We start from the raw sequence: 19,658 nt of genomic DNA on the forward strand, positions 1-19,658 counted from the left end.
TACCACCGATGTTAATAGATTTATAACTGCAATATTATTTGCAAAGCACATGACGTATACTTATGGCAACAAAAATACAGGTGCCATGGGACAGAGTTTAGAACCATAAGCAATGGCACTTGTTTGTGCATTGAATTTGAAACATGGCAAGGAAGGGGACCACTGGCTTTCTACGTGTGAATCCTGTGACCACTGGCTTGATTGGTTGTTGTCAAGTTTCAAAACCCTATCAGGTCCGGTTGGCTACACTACCCTGTTTCTGAGGCTAGCAGTAAGAACAAGGAATCAACAAATGGATTAAAGACATATCAAATACATGAAGCTAGCCAGCATTTTTTTCAAGCCAACATCTACTTCCTAGATTAAGCAGAAACGGGTTATTATTCGATCAGATATACGACGACCGAAACCGGAGAATTATGCATGAAAAGAGTGACCACCTGATGAGTAAATAATGAGTAATGCCTCTGCAAGAAAGAACTGTAGTGGCTGTGGAACTTGAAGTGGGGCCTGATAATGTTCTGGCAATCCACAAAGAAAGAGAGACAAAAAAGCAGGCCAAAGGTATTGAAGATGGACATAAATTGGATACCAACTACGGTGTAGAAGGCAACATTGTTGTCCTGTCTAGATCAGAGGACAGACATTATTTAGAAGAAGCTGGCACATTGGATTTGGCTGAAACCTTCACACTTCTAAGAACCGGAGAGCGTTGGGGGACCACCGTTAAGCTAAGACGGACCATGTAACTATCGTAGCCGGATCAGCTATTTAGAGGTTGCTAAAGCCATCCCACAGTGTTCAAAGCCTAGTAGCTCTTAGAAATACTTCAAAGACTTGCATTAACATTGATCACTATCTAAATATCAAGGTATTAACAAGCATATATTAAGTATATACTATAAATCTTGAGGAACTATGATAGCCAGAGGAAGAAGGAAGCTATAAGTTAAAACCATGAGGTGTTTGCTATGACTTCCATGCCACATCTCCAGACAACAAGGGTGGAAAGGATACTCATGCCAAAAGGTCACGAGTTCCATGATCTTACCCTTGAACCGTGATGATTATCAGGAGAACACATTCATATTACTTTGTTTCCAGAACAATATCCTTGGCATCTACCTCTACTAAGCTTTCTTTCCCACATACTGTAAATCCCACAGTTGCCTGCAAGAAACACATTCTCAGTTTTGAAATGTCGTTTTAATCTTATAGACGAAGACAAAATTATACACCATATGTTAGGAAATAAATTGAGTACAAGTAATTTTCCTATAACCAGATTTGTGAGAATGCGAAATAAAAGCGGAAAAATAATACCCGAAAATTGATAACGGAGTTCAGCCAATTGTGCTTACGTCTCCGAGCTGCTGTAGATCTTTTACTAAGAGAGAAAATTTACAAGTGTTTACAAAACACTCACTACTCACAAGAAAGCTCTCTAGTATAGGAAGAAAGAAATGTTTTGGGATGATTTTGAAGCTAAATGGGCTAGGGTATTTATAGTTGAAACTTAGGACTAATCTTGTAAATACCCTAAAGTGTGCAGTGGCTAAATGTGTGATTTAACCATTTTTTATTTTAATTTAATATTGGGGCACCGAATTCGGTGCCCCTTTTGTCAATGAGAATGTGCGGTGCCTCCCCCAATTTTGAAAATTCTGCTGAGAAACAATTCAGCTGGGCCCCACCTTTGATTACTTTCAACAATCTCCCACTTGAAGACTGATTTTAATCTGTCTTCACACCTCGATCGATGCAGCAGTATTTCTGTTCTTTTATTCTAGCATGCCAACTGAAGCTGAACACAACTTCAGTTTGTCTGTAGTCACCGTCTTTGTCAACATGTCTGCCGGATTTTGAGCTCCACTGATCTTTTCAAGTTTCAAAATCCCATCTTCCAGAAGAGACCTGATAAAATGATATCTCAATTGTATGTGCTTCGTCCTGGAATGAAAAGACGGATTCTTTGCTAGATGGATAGCACTTTGACTGTCGCAATACAAGACATTGTTTTCTTGTTTCTTGCCTAACTCTTCCAAGAGACTTTGGAGCCAAACCATCTCCTTGCTGGCTTCCGTAACAACGACATATTCTGCTTTAGTTGTGGAGAGAGCAACTATCTTCTGTAGTTGAGAAACCCAACTCACTGCAGTACCTCCTAGAGTATAGACATACACTGTAGTGCTCCTTCTGATGTCAACATTTCTGGCTAAGTCAGCATCTACATAGCCTGTCAGTATCGTATCTCCACCTTTGAAACAAAGTGCTTTGTTTGTGGTACCCCGCAGATATCTGAGGATCCATTTGACTGCTTCCCAGTGTACCTTGCCTGGATTATTCATGTACCTGCTAACAGCTCCCACTGCATGAGCAATATCTGGTCTGGTACAAACCATGGCATACATCAGACTTCCAATTGCTGAGGCATACGGTACCTTCACCATGTGTGCACGTTCTTCCTCTGTCTTTGGTGATTGATCTTTGGAGAGTCTGAAATGAACACCTAAAGGTGTACTTACTGGTTTAGCATCTTGCATGTTGAACCTGGAAAGTACTTTGTTGATGTATTCAGCCTGTGATAACATCAAAGTCCCCGACTTTGTGTCTCTTTTGATCCTCATCCCAAGAATCTGCTTTGCAGCGCCCAGATCCTTCATAGCAAACTGCTTCGACAATTTTTGCTTCAAGTGTATAATCTCTTGCATGTTTGAGCCTGAAACGAGCATGACATCAACGTACAACAATAAAATAATGAAGCTATTGTCGAACCTCTTGATGTAGCAACAATGATCTGCTTGGCATCTGGTAAAACCACTGCTACCCATGAAACTATCGAACTTCTTGTACCACTGTCTAGGAGCTTGTTTTAAACCATACAAGCTCTTCTTCAACCTGCATACCAGGTTTTTCTTGTCTGCCTCTATGAAGCCTTCTGGCTGCCTCATATAGATTTCTTCCTCCAAATCACCATGAAGAAAAGCTGTCTTTACATCTAACTGCTCAAGATGTAAATTCTCTGCAGCTACAATTTTCAACACCAGTCTGATTGTAGACAGTTTTACTACTGGAGAGAAAATTTCATTGTAGTCAATACCTTCTTTTTGCTGAAAACCTTTGACTACCAATCTTGCTTTGTAGCGTTTGCTCCCATCGTGCTCTTCTTTGATCCTGTAAATCCACTTGTTGTGGAGCGCTTTCTTGCCTGGTGGTAATTCAGCTAATTCCTATGTCTGATTTGACATAAGCGAGTCCATCTCATCTTTCATGGAAGACTCCCACTTGACTGAATCATCCACCTGCATAGCTTCATCATAGCACTCTGGTTCACCATTGTCAGTCAGCAACAAGTAGTGCAAAGAAGGTGAATACCGTTGGGTTGGTTTAGGAATTCTGGAGGAGCGTCTCAGTTCTGGTGTGCCTGGTTCTTCCTCTTGAACTGCTTCAGGACTGATCTGAACACCATTTCCAGAAATCTCCTCAAACTCAGCAAATTCCTTTGTTTTAGCTTCGGTATTACCTGATTCTGCGGTTGACCTGTCTTTGTATATCACATTTTCATTGAAAATGACGTCTCTACTTCTGATGATCTTTCGATTTTTGTAGTCCCAAAACCGGTAACCGAACTCATCACCACAGTAACCAACAAAGACGCATTTGTTGGACTTGGCATCAAGTTTACTTCTTTCAGCAGAGTTTATGTGTACATAAGAAATACAACCAAACACTCTTAAGTGTGAAAGGTTTATTTCTTTCTTGCTCCAAGCTTCCTCTGGTATTCCGCCATCCAAAGGAACTGAGGGCCCACGGTTGATCAGGTAAGCTGCAGTGTTGATAGCTTCAGCCCATAGAAATTTGGGCAATCCGGCATGTATCCTCATGCTTCTGGCACGTTCATTCAGAGTTCTGTTCATGCGCTCTGCTACGCCATTCTGTTGCGGTGTTATGGGAACTGTCGTCTCCATCTTGATCCCATTGTTTGCGCAGAAATCTCTGAATCTACTGTCTCTGTACTCTCCTCCATTGTCAGACCTCAACCGCTTGACTTTCAAACCAGTCTCATTTTCCACCATGGCCTTCCATTTTCTGAAGGTATCAAAGACTTCTGATTTCTTCTTCAGAAAATAAACCCACACCTTCCTTGTTGAATCATCGATGAAGGTGACATAATATAGTGAGCCTGCAAGAGATGGAACTGGGGATGATCCCCATACATCAGTATGAACCAATTCTAACCTTTCTGCCTTTGGAGTCTTGCCAATCTTTGTAAAGTTGACTTTCTTTTGTTTGCCAAAGATGCAATCCTCGCATAGTCCGACATCTACATTCTTTAGATCCGGCAGCTTCCCTTTTGACAAAAGGGTCTTCATCCCTTTCTGGCTCATATGGCCATGCCTTTGGTGCCATAGGTTTGATTTTCCGTCAGCATCTGCTACTGCAATGATATTCTCTAAATTCGAGGTTACATAGAGAGTACCAGTCTTCTTACCACGAGCAATGATGAGTGCTCCTTTGGTAATCTTCTATTCACAGCCTGAAAAGGTTGTACTATAACCTTCTCTATCAAGCTGTCCAACAGAAATCAGATTTCTTTTGAGGCCAGGAATATGTCTCACTCCTGTCAGCTTCCAGGTGGTCTGATTTGGCAGCTTTAGTCGGATGTCTCCTTTTCCGACGATCTTCAAGGTTTCATCATCAGCTAGATGAACCTTCCCAAAATCACCACTGACATAGTTCTCCATGATTTCTCGGCATGGGGTGGAGTGGAAAGATGCCCCTGAATCCAAGATCCATGATTCAATCGGACTGTTGACGATTAGAATCATGGCATCACCTGTCTCCTCTGTCATGTTGGCAGATTCCTGTGCACCGGTATTTTTCTTCGGTGCTCAGCAATCTCTTTTGAAGTGACCCTTCTTGCCGCAATTATAACATGTAAAATCTTTATTACATGTTCTTGATTTTCCCCGTCTAGATTTGGATCTGCCACGATTTGAATTTCTTTCTGAAGTTCTCCCTCTAGACTCCGTGTGCAAGGCTGAGGAGGTTGATGCTTCACCCGCTTCTCTTCGTCGAATTTCTTCACTCAATACCAGATCCCGAACATCGTCGAATTTTAATTTGCTATTTCCCGACGAGCTGCTTACTGCTGTAACAGTAGCATTCCAATTGTCTGGTAGAGATGATAAGAGAATTAAAGCTCGAACTTCATCATCGAACTCAATTTCCACGGAACTCAACTGGGTTGTGATTGTGTTGAGTTCATTCAGGTGTTGAGCCACTGATGCCCCTTTCGCCATCCGTAAATTGAATAATCGCCTCATCAAATGAACTTTGTTTGAGGCCGATGCCTTCTCATACATACTGGAGAGAGCCGCCATAAGACCCGCCGTGGTCTTTTCCTTTGCTATGTTGAAAGCAACATTGCGGGATAACGTCACTCGGATAACTCCGAGGGCTTGTCTGTCGAGAAGAGCCCAGTCTTCATTCTTCATGCCCTCTGGTTGTTTTCCTGAGAGGGGTTGATATAGATTTTTCTGGTACAGAAAATCTTCAATCTACATATTCCAAAAACCAAAGTCCGCACCATCGAACTTTTCAATTTTCACCTTCCCTTCGTCTGCAGCCATCGCTCCCACTCGAATCTGGCTTCGTTTGGATCGTTTCTAACAATTTCTGTGAACCGCCGTGTATTAGAACACCTCCGTCGACAAACTCGTATCGCCGACCAAATTTCACTATTCACGAAAATCACTATTCACGTGAATAGTAATGAATAGTGACATCACAGAAAAATTGACAAAATTCACAACCAAAAGCTCTGATACCAGTTGTTAGGAAATAAATCGAGTACAAGTAATTTTCCTATAACCAGATTTGTGAGAATGCGAAATAAAAACGGAAAAATAATACCCGAAAATTGATAACGGAGTTCAGCCAATTGTGCTTACGTCTCCGGGCTGCTGCAGATCTTTTACTAAGAGAGAAAATTTACAGGTGTTTACAAACACTCACTACTCACAAGAAAGCTCTCTAGTATAGGAAGAAAGAAATGTTTTGGGATGATTTTGAAGCTAAATGGGCTATGATATTTATAGTTGAAACTTAGGACTAATCTTATAAATACCCTAAAGTGTGCAGTGACTAAATGTGCGATTTAACCATTTTTTATTTTAATTTAATATTGGGGCACAGAATTCGGTGTCCCTTTTGTCAATGAGAATGTGCGGTGCCCCCCTCAATTTTAAAAATTCTGTTGAGAAACAATTCAGCTGGACTCTACCTTTGATTACTTTCAACACCATAATCACAAGAAATGATGTTTTAGGTTATTAAGGCTATAAAAGTTTCCAGGTTGACGCCAAAAAGCATAAAAGCATGTTAGTCTATGTTTGATTTCGTTACTTCACTTGTTCATGCTATGAATGCCATACCTTTCCAGTTTTGCGGTTCAGTTTCTTAAGGCGGCCAACAAATTCAGCAAATTCCCAGATAAAACTCGAACCTTTGAACATGAGACATGTGACTTTAATACTTTGCTCCATTTTCTTAAGGAAGAGTCGCAATTAGGGGGTGTAAATACCGAACTTGAACAAACGAAGTTGTTTTCATGTTCTTTTGTTTATTTTTGAAGGTGTCCATATTCAGTTTGTATTCATTAAATTTTTCAATATCGTGTTCGTATATTTATTTTTGAAGGTGTTCGTGTTAGTTTTAATTTGTTAAGTGTTTGCGACCATGTTTGTTTAACGTTCATTTAATATTAGGCAATCATCACTCTTTTATTTGCAAGCCAAAGAAAAATGGTGAATTTATGCCACTAGTCCTTAAGTTCTTTAGGCTTCAGATTTACTCCAAAGTTTAGCTTACGTTCAATTTAGTTTCTCTCTTCACCAATATTTAAAATGTAAAAAAATAAATAGAAAAGGAAAATTAAATAAACGAGTCAATAAACAAACTTAAAAGTTTGCAAGTTTAAAATTTATAAACTTGATTTGAACTCATAAAAAAATTAAAACTTGACTCGAGCTCAAAAAACTTGAATTTCAAACATTCTCAGACTTAACTCAATTGAAACTCAAACTCAAGTTTAAACTATAACTTTAAGTTCATAAGAATCTTATACTTCATTTAAAAAATAATAATATATAAATATTAATATTATTAATAATTTAATTTACAAAATTAAATGTTTATTATATTATTTTTTTGAATTATTCACAATCTTTTTAAGTCTTATATTAAGTAGCTAGTTTCATTCACTCAACTGTTAAAACTAATAAAGGTCAATAACCCTAATTACACTTGCAATTATATATTGGGTAAATTACATGTTTAGCACCCAAATTATTACGTTTATCTTGTTTGATATTTACATTTATGAATCTGTTGTATGTTGCATTCTTTTATGAATAAATTATATATTTTATCACTCAACTATCTTCTCACTTCTATTTCGATCATTGAATTTTTTTAGTTTAATCTTTTAACTTTCAAATCACTTATATTTTAATCACTCTAACTTATTTCATTAATATTTTCTATGGCATGAGAGTTTTAATTATTATTTTATTAATATATGATTAAAATAAGAAAGGAATGGGTGTGTTGGAGAGGTTGATAAGAGTGAGGACATGAGGGGTTTGTGATTTAAAATTTATGGTATAATTTTAATTTTTTTAATTATATATTAATAAAGTAATAATATTAAATTTCATGTCATAAAAATATTAATAAAATAAATTAGAGTGATTAAAACATGAGCAATTTAAAAAATGAGTAATTAAATTTAAAAAATTTAAACTTTAGTTATCAAAATAGGAGTAAAACGATAGTTAATAAATGATGAATGATGTAATTTACCTATAAAGAATCACGTACAACAGTTCCGTTAAATTTTTAACGACGAATACTAAAATGAAATATAAATTAAATATTAAATATGATTTTGAAAAACAATAAAATTTAAATATCAAATCAGAATAGAAGTAATAATTAAGGTATTAAAAATGATATATTTCCTTTGATTAGCTGTCCTAAGAGTAAGTCCCGGGAAACGCAAAACCCCAAATATGAGTTAACCAAATAGAATCGATAAAGAAAATAATTTTCAAAGTCTGCCGCGCTTTTCATTTCACCTCAGCCATGGCGCCATTTCACAGTTTCCCTCTCACACCCCAATCTCTCTTTAATACACCCCCTTTATCGTTCTTCTATGCCTTTCACTTCCAAAGAAGCAAATGGGGAAGCAAAGCAGATCCAAGAAGCCAGAGAATCTGGGCAAAGGGAAAGTCACTCCTGTCCAAGTCGCATTCATCGTCGATCGTTACCTTTCCGATAACAACTACTCCAGCACTCGTTCCACTTTCAGAAACGAAGCTTCTTCTCTCATCTCCAAATCCCCTGTTCGAGAGGTACTCACCCTATTAATCGAATTCCTTGTGCTTCTTAAAAAATTGTTGTTTATATACTTAATTTTTAATTTTTTTTGGGCTGCTATAGGCGCCGAAGAGTTTGTTAAGTTTAGGTGCGATGCTAGACGAGTATATTTGTTTGAAAGAACAAAAGGTTCTAGTAGAGCAGGAAAGAGCTCGTTTGGAGCAAGAAAAATGCAGGGTTCAGTCCCTTTTGCAGGGAATGCAAAGTGTAATGAACGCTTACAATGCGAGTGCCACTGCATCAGTGCCTGTGATTTCTCATGCCAATGCAACTAAAACAGTAACCGTGGTTCCTCGATCAGATCCATGTGCAATATCTCCCCCAGGTACAAATATCGAGCTTGAATTAGGATTGATCACCTTATTTTAACTCTTACTTTAGCCATGATCTGTTGATGTGTTGAAACATGTAAAACTTTTTGAAGATTGAAATGTTTATCAACTGTCAGATAAGTTTGGCTCGATTTCTGAATTATAGTTTGATTTAGATGTATGTAGAGTTAGTACGTGGATTCTTTGGAATTGGCTGTTTGTGGCAATTTGTTTCTGATAAATATTTCAGTTTCCAGCTGATATTATTAGGCCTTAGAGTACCCTGGGAGATTTTACAGTTGCACACCTCTTATATGATCTAACTATTGAATTGCACACCTCTTATGTTCTATTTGCTAAATGATTCTTGTATTTTTTTATGCTCTTGTTTTAGGCCCTCCTGCGTATAGAACACCAACTGTTATTCCAGTATCTGGTCCTTCTAATTCCAGAATGGAGAGAAATAGTTACTTTACGCCAGTTACACTTCAGCCATTAACAAGGAATAAGAGGACCTTGGAGGCTGTCACCGGAGCCTCAGCAGCAGCAAAGAGAGCTCGCAACAAATCAACTTCTAGGAAGTTAACAACCCAGGGTAGGGTTAATTCATTATATGCCTTATCATATTCGTTTCATGCCGTGATACAGCCATAACATCCTTGACATGTTTGTTGCAGGAATGGAAAAGCTTCCGGAGACTGATAATGTAATGAATAGACAAGTAGCTGGACAGTCAAGCTCTTTAAATCAATCAACACCTCCCAGTTGCACGCCCAATGAATCAACAATGCACGTATCTGGTGTTGTCAATTGTCTGTTCAATCAGCCACAGCCATCCCCTCCACCTAATTCTTTAGGTCCTAAGACACCCCCGCAAGCAGTTTCCCCTCAGAGTCATAAATCAATGACTCCACTGGGTGTTCCTTCAACTGCTAATTGTGGTCACAGCAATACTCCTACTAACTGTGATCACAGCAATACTTCTCAAGAGATTACTCCTAACTGTACTATAGTTTCAACTGAGAGAGTTACGGTTAGTCCTTTAAAACAGATGACGTGCTACACAATTGAGAGGAATCATTGCATTTCCTCTTGTTCACCAGTTAAGACATGCTTGAAGAGGCTTGGTAAGAGGGATCATGTAAAGAGCAGGCTGGACTTTGATGGTTCTGATGCAGCAGTGCATGTGGACAAACCGATAGTTAATGAGATTTCAACATCAGAGTATGAAATGGATGCTGATCTTTTTGACCTGGATTTGCCAAATTTAGATGCTTTAGGAGAAAATTTCTCATTCTCTGAACTGTTAGTGGATCTTGATCTTGGATCTGAAGGATTTGGCTACCCTAGCAAACCAACGTCGTGTACATCTGGAGCTGCTCTTTCAGGGTATTGGTTCTACTTCAATCAAATTGCATATTTTGACCATTAACTTCTCCGTGTATTTCTTTACTAGTTTCAGTAGTTATTTTTCACTGATCTTTAAATTCATTCATGCCTCACAGGTCATCTAATGTCTCGGGAGATGACAACCTGGGGGCTAGTCAAGTCATGTCAAAGTTTTCATCTACTGTCACAGAAGTGTTTACGGAGAATAACATGAACGCAGGTGGTAAAGCTCACCCCTGCATAATTTTATTGATCCCAAACTGATATTTGTATGCTCACTCTGTATATGCTATGGTTGCAGGACCCAACACACTAACATCAGTGAAGTCTATAACAAAATGCATAGAAATATTGAGCCCTGGTATAATACTACATCCTCCTACTGTCTTCATTTTGAGAGTTATTGTTTCTCTATATATTCATGTTTACTTTAACCTGAATTTGCAGCAAAACGTCAAAGGAGTTCTTTGGAGCAACAAAATTATTCTGCTACAAACTGAGTGGTTTTACCATCAAGATGAGTAGTGGGCTGACTGTAAACCGCGGCACTCAGTGCAAGCGATGCTTAACAACAAACTAGGCTAATTTCTCTGTAAAGATCAACTTATGTGTGAAATGCCTTCCATCGATGGGCCAATATGATTTTTTTGTTAGATATGATGCTCTACATGAAATGCCTTCCGTGTAGGATGCCATGTAGGCAGCTGATAGCAGTTTGATTGTCTAATCACGCGATTCTTTAACTGAGAATTTCTCTTGTCATCCTTGTGTTTTTTAAATATGCTACTCCCAACTAGAAAAATAGTTGAAACTCATACTTTGGGGTTCATGCTAAGTACTTCTGTAGTTTTTGAACTTCATCTGGGCTTCCGAGGAAGATTGGTGTGTGTGCTGGTGTACCTGCCAATGTAGCATGCTAAAACCATTATTGGCCATTGTTTGGGTTGTATTATTCTTGGTTTGCTTGTCTAGTGCAAGGACATGATCCTGTTAACGTTGAAGTTCTTGAAACAGAAATCGGATAAGTTGGTATGGTCCTCTGGTTTACGTTACTTCCTGCTCAGGTATGATAAAACCTAAGACTAACCTCGTTGGATATAACGTCCAGCTTCTTCTGGTCTTCTCCTTGGACATTAACAGTAACCTGGCCACCGGTGAGGTTGAGGATGCTTGATCTTTGGAGCAAAGAAGCTATCCGTTTACAAGCCAAGGAGATGCTTGATAGAACGACGGCGAGCTCGGTGTAAATGTCGCCTGCAAGTTCTTGTTTCAACAGCCAAGAGGTTAAATTCTTGATTGCAAACAGGGTCTTTCTTATTCAAGTAGTTGTATCTATAGGGTGTACGTGTATTGTAAAGGCTAAGAAAGATTCTATTGAGATAAATCCTTGTTGTCACCCTTATTATTAAAAAAACACACACATTTTTTGGGATTAATTTCTTCAAACAGCCTACGATTATGACTCATATTTTATACTGAACTCTAAATTATAAAAATATTCTAATCAAGTCTTTAAAATATCAATATTATAATAACAATGTCCTTTAGTCACTTTATGCTTTCTATATTAATTTGAATTTATCATGAAACTAGAACACAAGAACTAAATCGTGAACGTATGTATGCCCATCCCATACAACTATCTTGAAAGGACATTTTTGGTCAAAGGGTGTCCATATAATGTCCACAGAAAATCCAAAACTTCGTTTAATAACTCTAGATTGTGATTCCAAAGCGCTATTAGAAGGCAGAGAGACGGACAGTTTCATTCCATTTGGACCTTGGCAAGTTGTGTTTGGTGGGCAGACTTAGAGCGCCAATCCAACGGAAACGAACATTTATGGTCCACTTGAAGCGGGACAGGCACCCAGTAAGGCCCACCGACCAAACTGGTAAGACTGGTGTAAAACTTATGAGCCGTAGGGCTGTAAACGAGTCGAGTTCGACTATTGTTGAGCTTGACTCGAATTCGAAAAGTTTAAAATTAGGCTCGACTCGATTCGAAAACTCACGAACTAAAAATTATCAAGTTCAGCTCGAACTCGAAATATAATATTGAAATTCGATTTGAACTCAAAAACAATTCAGGAGCTCGATTGAAGCTAAAAGACTCGAGCTTGATTGAAGCTCGATTTTGAGCTCGATTCAAGCTTGAACTCGAACTCGAATTTGAACCTACAAAAAATCTTATATTATATTTAAAAATTTATTTTTAAAAATTTATAATTATCAATAATGTATTTTTAATATATTTTTAATAATGTAATTTAAAAAATCTAAAATTACAATACAACATTTTTTTCGAATAGCTCGCGAGCTTTTCGAGTCGAGTGTTAAGTAGTTTGTTTTAGATCGTTAAGAATTTGAGTCGAGCTCGAGTCGATTTCATTCGATTTGAGTGTTGATCGAGCTTTGACTGAATCGATCTCCAGTAACTCGCGATTTATCTCATCTCATTTACATTCCTACGTGGGGATCATTGAACGCAGGTAAGACCGGCATTAGCGGCTTTGTTAAAGATGGTGCACCGTCGTAGACGATGACACCCCTCGTTGCAGTATTGTCAAATGGTAAACCAACTGCACTTGCGTAAGCTCTTGCGGCCATGTAATACCAGCCAATCGGCTGATCCACCGTTAGCAAAACGTCGACTGTCTGCCCAGGGGCGATAGCCACCACGTTGGTGACGTAGGGGTTGGTGTAAGCAGCATCAAAGGCCACAACAGTCATCTTATGTTTGGCTATCTTGTAAAATTTCTGGTTGTCGAGTGCAGCGTTGATAATACGTAAGAGATAGGTCTTCCCTTGCTCCATCTCAAGCTTGTACATTTCTCGTCATCGGTAACCATATAACTAAATTAATAATTATTTAAATATTATTGTAAAATGAGGAATTAGTATTGATAGAACAAATGAAAGGAATTAGCAAATTGTGTCATGGTGAATCACTATCTTAAAAGTAAATTCACCCAAATTGATATCATCGATATACTAGACGATGTCTTGAGGTTAATATAATCACTTCAAAAATCATACACCCGAAGTTTAGAAATGGACGAAGATAATATTGTTCTTCTCTTAGAACTCGAAAGGAAGCAAGAAACTTTGAAACTCAACAGAAAACGTAGACAGAAATGGTTTTGAGATTTTTGGATTATTCAAAATGACTAAAGGTCTTGGTATCTATGGGTAAGATACACCACCATAAAATGGACATCGACAATGACAACGATAACGACGCACGTACGATGATCTTGTAGCTTTACATTTAACGAGGAAGGAAAGGAAGAGCTCCTTATAAACCCATCTCAAGGTATTTCTTTTCCCAATATGAAATTACATGCTTTTTATTCTAAGCATTACCAACAATAATTTATATTCAATACATTAAGGGGTTATTTGGTTCACGGCATAAAGGATTATCGGAGAAATGAAATCTCCATTCTCCCGTTTGGTTGGCCAGTAATTCTATTCCCGATATTCTTTTATTACCAACAGTAGATTTTTTGGGGTATATTACCGAGAATGTGATTACCCCATTTCCTTAGGTATTGTTGGATTACCGACGTTTTGGACTAAAATGCCCTTAAATATTTTTTCAAAAATATTCTTCTGTCGTTGAATAATAAAAATTGTACGAAGGTTATCCAACAAATTTATTTTTAAACTATTTTAGATTTATAAAAAAAGTCTATAATTAAAATTTTATATGAAATTCAAGGGTTAAAATAAAATTTTACTCTTTCATTAAACCTATTTATCTTTTCAATTTTGTAAAAAAAAATTATATAAATTTTATGAATTTAAATTTTTTAAAGAAAATATATAAATTAATTATAGTAATATTATAGTATAATTCAACTTGTTAAAAAACAAATATATAATAAAGACAATTTGGTAAAATATACATTATAATAATCTTTTATTCCTTTAACCAAACACTGTAATCTTATATTCCTACTAAACCAACCAAACACAAAATATAACATTCACAGTAATCCTATTCCCGGTAATCTTTTATTTTAACTGGTAATCTTACATTCAGTGAACCAAACGTACCCATACCCTTACGATGTCTAGAGCATGGATAGAGATCACCGGGCAACCCATTTATTGTAAAAGCATCAGAGACGTTAGGACCACGGCCAAGGGCTAGAGCCTCGTTTTGGATATCAATGATATTAGCATTCCACCACTCACCTGCGACCGCATTTCTATTTTTTTAACTAAAAGTCTAGAGTCCCCCATGGAACATGATTAATGAATATGAATGTAAAATCTTAGGTTCCCTGTAGTTACATATACCTAATAGGATGGGAACTTCCCTGTAGGGCTTTGGGAATGGGTAAGAGTTGCGAGCTCTGGGGCGGACGATGAGTGCACCGTACACGGTGGCTCGGAGCGCGGAGGCATGAGCGTGCCACCGAAGGGTTCCCTCCTGCTTAACGATTTTGAATTTGTAGGCGTATTTATTTCCGGGGCGAATTGGACACTGAGTCACCATGCTAGGTCCGTCAGCCCAGGCAATCAGTTTCTGGAAAATCCCATGCCTGGTTTCAGCAGTCATCAGCAAATGGTTAAAATATGATGCACTTGTTCGTACCTAAAATCTTTCTTTTGAATTGATAAAACCAAACCCGATTTGACCAAGTATGGACATTGATGTTTTCGTCACGAAAAGACAACATTTAAGAACAAGTCTAATGATAATGTCACAACTCACAAGTGAACAAGCAAATTTTGTGAAGACTGAGTAAATTGTATTGTATTTTCCGCGAAGGTTTGCCAGTGAATAGTCAAGTTGTAAGGTGATTTGTTATAGACATGAACAATGAGTAAGTCACCCTCTCGAACTCGGATCTGGGAACAGGGAAGCTACCATTTACTGCTGTAATCACCTGGCGATTGCATAGCCTATTAACAGTCAAATTTTGCACCTGCAGGCAAAGTTGAACTCCATTATCTGCCTATAAGCTCAAACTGTAATGGCTAAAAGCTTAGCTTAAAAGCCATGTCGCTTACATGGAATGTGTGCTCCATTGTTCTTGCACCAGACGCCATTGAAGCAGACACCAGAAGAAGCAAAGAGCAAGCAAACAAGAAAACAATGCACCCCATTTCGATTGAGAGGGAAAATGCTTTGGTAGATGTGAGACGCAAAAGCAAAGTTAAATATTAAGGGTGGTTTTAGTCAAAACGAGTGGAAGAATATAAAGTTCTGAGAAAATAAAAGCACAAGTCATATAAAACAATCTTGGTTGTTTTAGTCAATCCTCTATAAAATTGATAATCCTGATGCCCCTAAGCTTCTTTTCTTAACAAATTAAAGACTGAGTAATTAGGGATGGATCGAGTGGGCGGGTGGAGACAACATCCCTTGAAAATTTAAAATTATCATATATTTTAGATTATTTACATATATTTTTTTATTAAAAATCTATGTTCTTTCCTCTAGTATTTTATAAAGTCATCCATTTCTAGAACAACATAGATTTTTGCGTCCGTCCCTGAGCAACGGAAAAACCTATACTAATTGACTTAATCCAAGTAGAGTATAGAAAATTTATGTTAGTGAAAAAATAATTATAAATAAACACATGTTGAGGGACTAATCTGTAAAAAAAGGAAAAATTGATTAGGTTAAATTACAAAAAGAAATAGGTGAAAAGGTTCATATATATTTGGGCTGAGTGGTTCGGCTAGAAGCCGGGCTTACGGGTTGCTCTGCTTGCAAGGTTAAGCAGCCTGCTACGAACATGGGCTCCGGTCTGACCTAAAAATAATAATTTACCATAAATTTAATATGTCCAAAACCACAGTGAAACCCATCGTGTCCTTTCTCAATTTATTTTATTAAATTTAGGGTAAACTGTACAGATGGTACCCTACCTATATGGTGCTACTATTTTTAGTCTCTCGACTATTAAAAATTATAAAATGATCTCCAGACTATATGGTGATATTTTGTTGAGTCCCTTAACTATTTATATGTTCTAAACTCATCATTTTTCATTAAATAATTAATGGTCGTTTGAGCTGGACGTTAACATGCTGACTGAGATATGATAAAATTATATTTTAATGATGTCTACTGACACTGTCATTACTTTCAATCACTGGCTTGAGGGAATAATGTTTCAAACACTTGCTCAATGACATAATTTAAGCGGGGATTTGATCCAAAAAAATATAGCTTAAATGATTCTAGAATCATATTTTATCAATATCTCACTCAAGAGATTAATGTTCAACTCAAGAGTGCGTCAACTTTTTAACGAAAAAATATGAGTTTAAAATATATGAATAATCGGATGATCATTTTGTAACTTTTAATAGTCAATGATTTAATAAAACAATGACCAATAATCAAGTGTTCATTTTATAAATTTTAATAACAATATGACTCAATAAAATAACATCATATAATAAACGGATTATATATGTACTTTACCTTTAAATTTAATAAGAGCACAATTGCATGCATCCTCACAAATTGAAAAGCTTTATTTAGCTCAACCACCAATGACCAAACGCAGCAGCAAAACAACAAACAATTAATGAGTAATAAGAACAACCTTCACCTTTTTGTTTTGAAAATGGTACTGTACATTTGGCGGCTAATTGATAAACCCAAATCAAGCCGGCGATTCTTTCAAAGATGACTGAAGTACAAGTAGAAGCGGCAAAAGTGTTTGAATAATGCAATGAAAAAAAAAATTCATATAATGTAGTTGAATAATTATTTACTTAAGTAGGATGATTGTTACAGTGACTACCATAGGTTTCCAGGAGCACATGTCGATCTCTATAGGTCTCTAGGAGCACACGGCGACCTATGGAGCTGCAACAGCGAGGGAAGAGAGAAGAGTTGCTGCAACAGAGGAGACTTTGTCGCAAGAAGCACTTGACAACCTATGGAGTACTTGACGACCTATGGAGCACTTGGTGACCAATGAAGTCACTGTAGCAAGCATTACAGTTCAAGAAATAATTTGGGTAGAGCCCTATATAGAGATTTTTTTTTCAATGCCCTACATGGGCGAGGAAGCCAAGTAGAAACTTGCTCAAAACTATACGAACGTGTGTTTATCTTAAAATTTAAATTTTTATATTAATTATTTATTTTATTATGAGTATTTATCTTAAAACTTCATTTACAGGTATTTTTGTTTGGGGGGAAATATTTTACGAAATTTGTTTTCCTTATTTCCCCTTATTTGTTTCAAGAAAAATGAACATAGTCAACGTAAAATGTTTTACAGTCAATAGAAAAACTCATGGATTTTTCGTAAAATAATTTACCGAAAAAAATGCGTAAGTCATTTTCCTCAATTCTCTCGTCCCTCTCATCCATAAACAAAAGAAAATCATGATGGTGTAAGGAAAAAAATGCCCATCCCTCTCATCCCTAAGTGAAAGAAAATCATGTTGGGACCGTCGGTGCACCCCATGGTGCAATGGAAACAATAACTCGACGATCTCACCAGCGACCCAAGTACGCAAAACCGAAATCGGGAGGAAATGATGCGAATACTTACAATGGATTCCTTGAAAAACAACAAAGATAACAACGACTAATGGTGATCACGAAAGGTTCGAATCGTAAGCCTCCACGAAAACACGTCTCAGCCTCTACTCAGTTCACCTGATTGAGAGAAAAGTTTAAATATATGAGTTTCGAGAGAAAAAAACGACTTCTAGACCTTACATCACTTTAAATATATGAGTTACCCTAACTTATTAGGGATTTTAAGTTATTTTGAATTAGTTAAAATATTATTTAATTAATTCAAATTAAATATTCATTAAAGACTTACAATCCGAATTACAATCTTCAACGTTTATTTAAACTCTTATTTAATTAATCTGAATTAAATATTTAATAAAAGAGTTGTAATCAAAATTACATTCTTTTAATGTTTACTTATTATATTCAAGATAATTAAAATCATATGTATATCAAATATGCATATATTAACTCTATATATATTTTAGTAACGTACAACAAATTGTACATCTTTGCTCATTTCAATCTTAGGGTGTGACCCTGTAGGTTATTGTAACATTAGTAATAATTATTAGAACAATTCTAATATTACATACAATGAGTGACATATAGCAATATATAATTGTCACCTAAGTTACGAGAAATTATGGTTCGACATATCATTTTCGTGATTAACTCTTTTATGTATTACATCGTTTTGTACTTTATATCTAGAATAGACACAAGTCTTAGAATAGTCAAACTTGTATAGTCCATCTATTGTTTCTTGATATCTATAGTATACTATAATTAACGAATAATTTGTGATATCTCATATCAACTTATTCGAGTATGGCCATGTATTTTCAATCTCACTAAATCAAGTGGCCTGTGATATATTTCTTATTATGTAGGAATGACAAATCATATCTTAATCTTACACACCCCACTACATACATCAAGATATATTCAATAACAATCTTTAGTGCAACCAATTACGGAGCATATTTAACTGTATCAAAACATACAACAATATATGTTGGGATAATATTGATCTCAAGTCTGAGGATCAAACATGTAATCATCACCATGAGCAATGTTATGATCGTCACATAATAATCCAAGACATATGCTCATGGTGGGTCAATCCAATACATTGTTCTCTAACAATATAATCATGTATCAATTCTGACATATGTATGTCAATGACAACTCGTTGTCATCAATCAATAACATGTTAGTCTTAAACGTATTATTATTTTCTATGCCCATAACAATACTTGACTGTGGATATTTTAATAATAATAATGTTATTATATGGACTTTATTATCATTTAGTTTATGTTAAATACAAACATATAATTGAAAATAATAGTGTCAATGATTTTATTCAATAAAATTGGTAAATAAATGTATTATTATAATCATTATATGACTGATATTTGGACATACTCTAACAAATCAATGCAAGAAAAAAAAATGCTCATCCCTCTCGTCCAAGAACATCGTCAATTCTGATGCTTCTTCCTGTTCGACGGTGGTATTACTAAGGTAAGATTTCCTTGTTAGATTCATGTTTCTCTCCTTTTTTCTTTCTTTTTCTTTTGGTAAGATCTTTGTTGGTAGAATTTCAAATGACTTCGTCAGTACTCTCTTTGACTTCTGCAACTCCCTCTCCTTCACTTTCTTCTTACCAAATTGAAAAAATATTTTTAATCTCTCTGTTTCATCTTCTTCTTAGAAAAATTGTTTCTAATATCTTTATATAAAATTTATTTCTAAAAACCCTAATGCAATCTAGAAATGGAATTTTATAATGTAAATTCATGTGGTTGATGATATGAACAAATTAATATTGGGTAATTATTCAAATTTAATATAGATGAGAATTTCTATTATCATTGTGAATTATCAATTTGCTCTAACCTGGTTTCATTTGAAAAAATAAATCTTGTGCAAAGCAAAGAAGTACAACTCTCTGCAACAATCTGAAAATTACCATTTGTGTTTCTTGTCCCAAGTGTTTTTGT

General features: G+C 36.3%; 1 protein-coding gene and 1 pseudogene across 1 annotated transcript; one reads left to right on the forward strand and one right to left on the reverse strand.

The window, feature by feature from the left end:
- The first annotated feature begins 8,230 nt into the window (after nt 1-8,230).
- On the forward strand, nt 8,231-10,642 carry LOC120143113. Its single transcript, XM_039157522.1, has 8 exons — nt 8,231-8,417; nt 8,506-8,767; nt 9,148-9,348; nt 9,431-9,670; nt 9,743-10,142; nt 10,259-10,362; nt 10,444-10,503; nt 10,590-10,642. Exons 1-8 carry the CDS (start codon nt 8,244-8,246, stop codon nt 10,640-10,642), a joined length of 1,494 nt encoding a protein of 497 aa, XP_039013453.1. The 5' UTR covers nt 8,231-8,243.
- Nucleotides 10,643-10,973: 331 nt separating this feature from the next.
- On the reverse strand, nt 10,974-15,260 carry LOC120143114 (annotated as a pseudogene).
- Between the last annotated feature and the right edge of the window lie 4,398 nt (nt 15,261-19,658).

This window comes from Hibiscus syriacus, unplaced genomic scaffold (genome assembly GCF_006381635.1).
Source record: "Hibiscus syriacus cultivar Baekdansim isolate YM2019G1 unplaced genomic scaffold, ASM638163v2 tig00110833_pilon, whole genome shotgun sequence".
NCBI lineage: Eukaryota > Viridiplantae > Streptophyta > Magnoliopsida > Malvales > Malvaceae > Hibiscus > Hibiscus syriacus.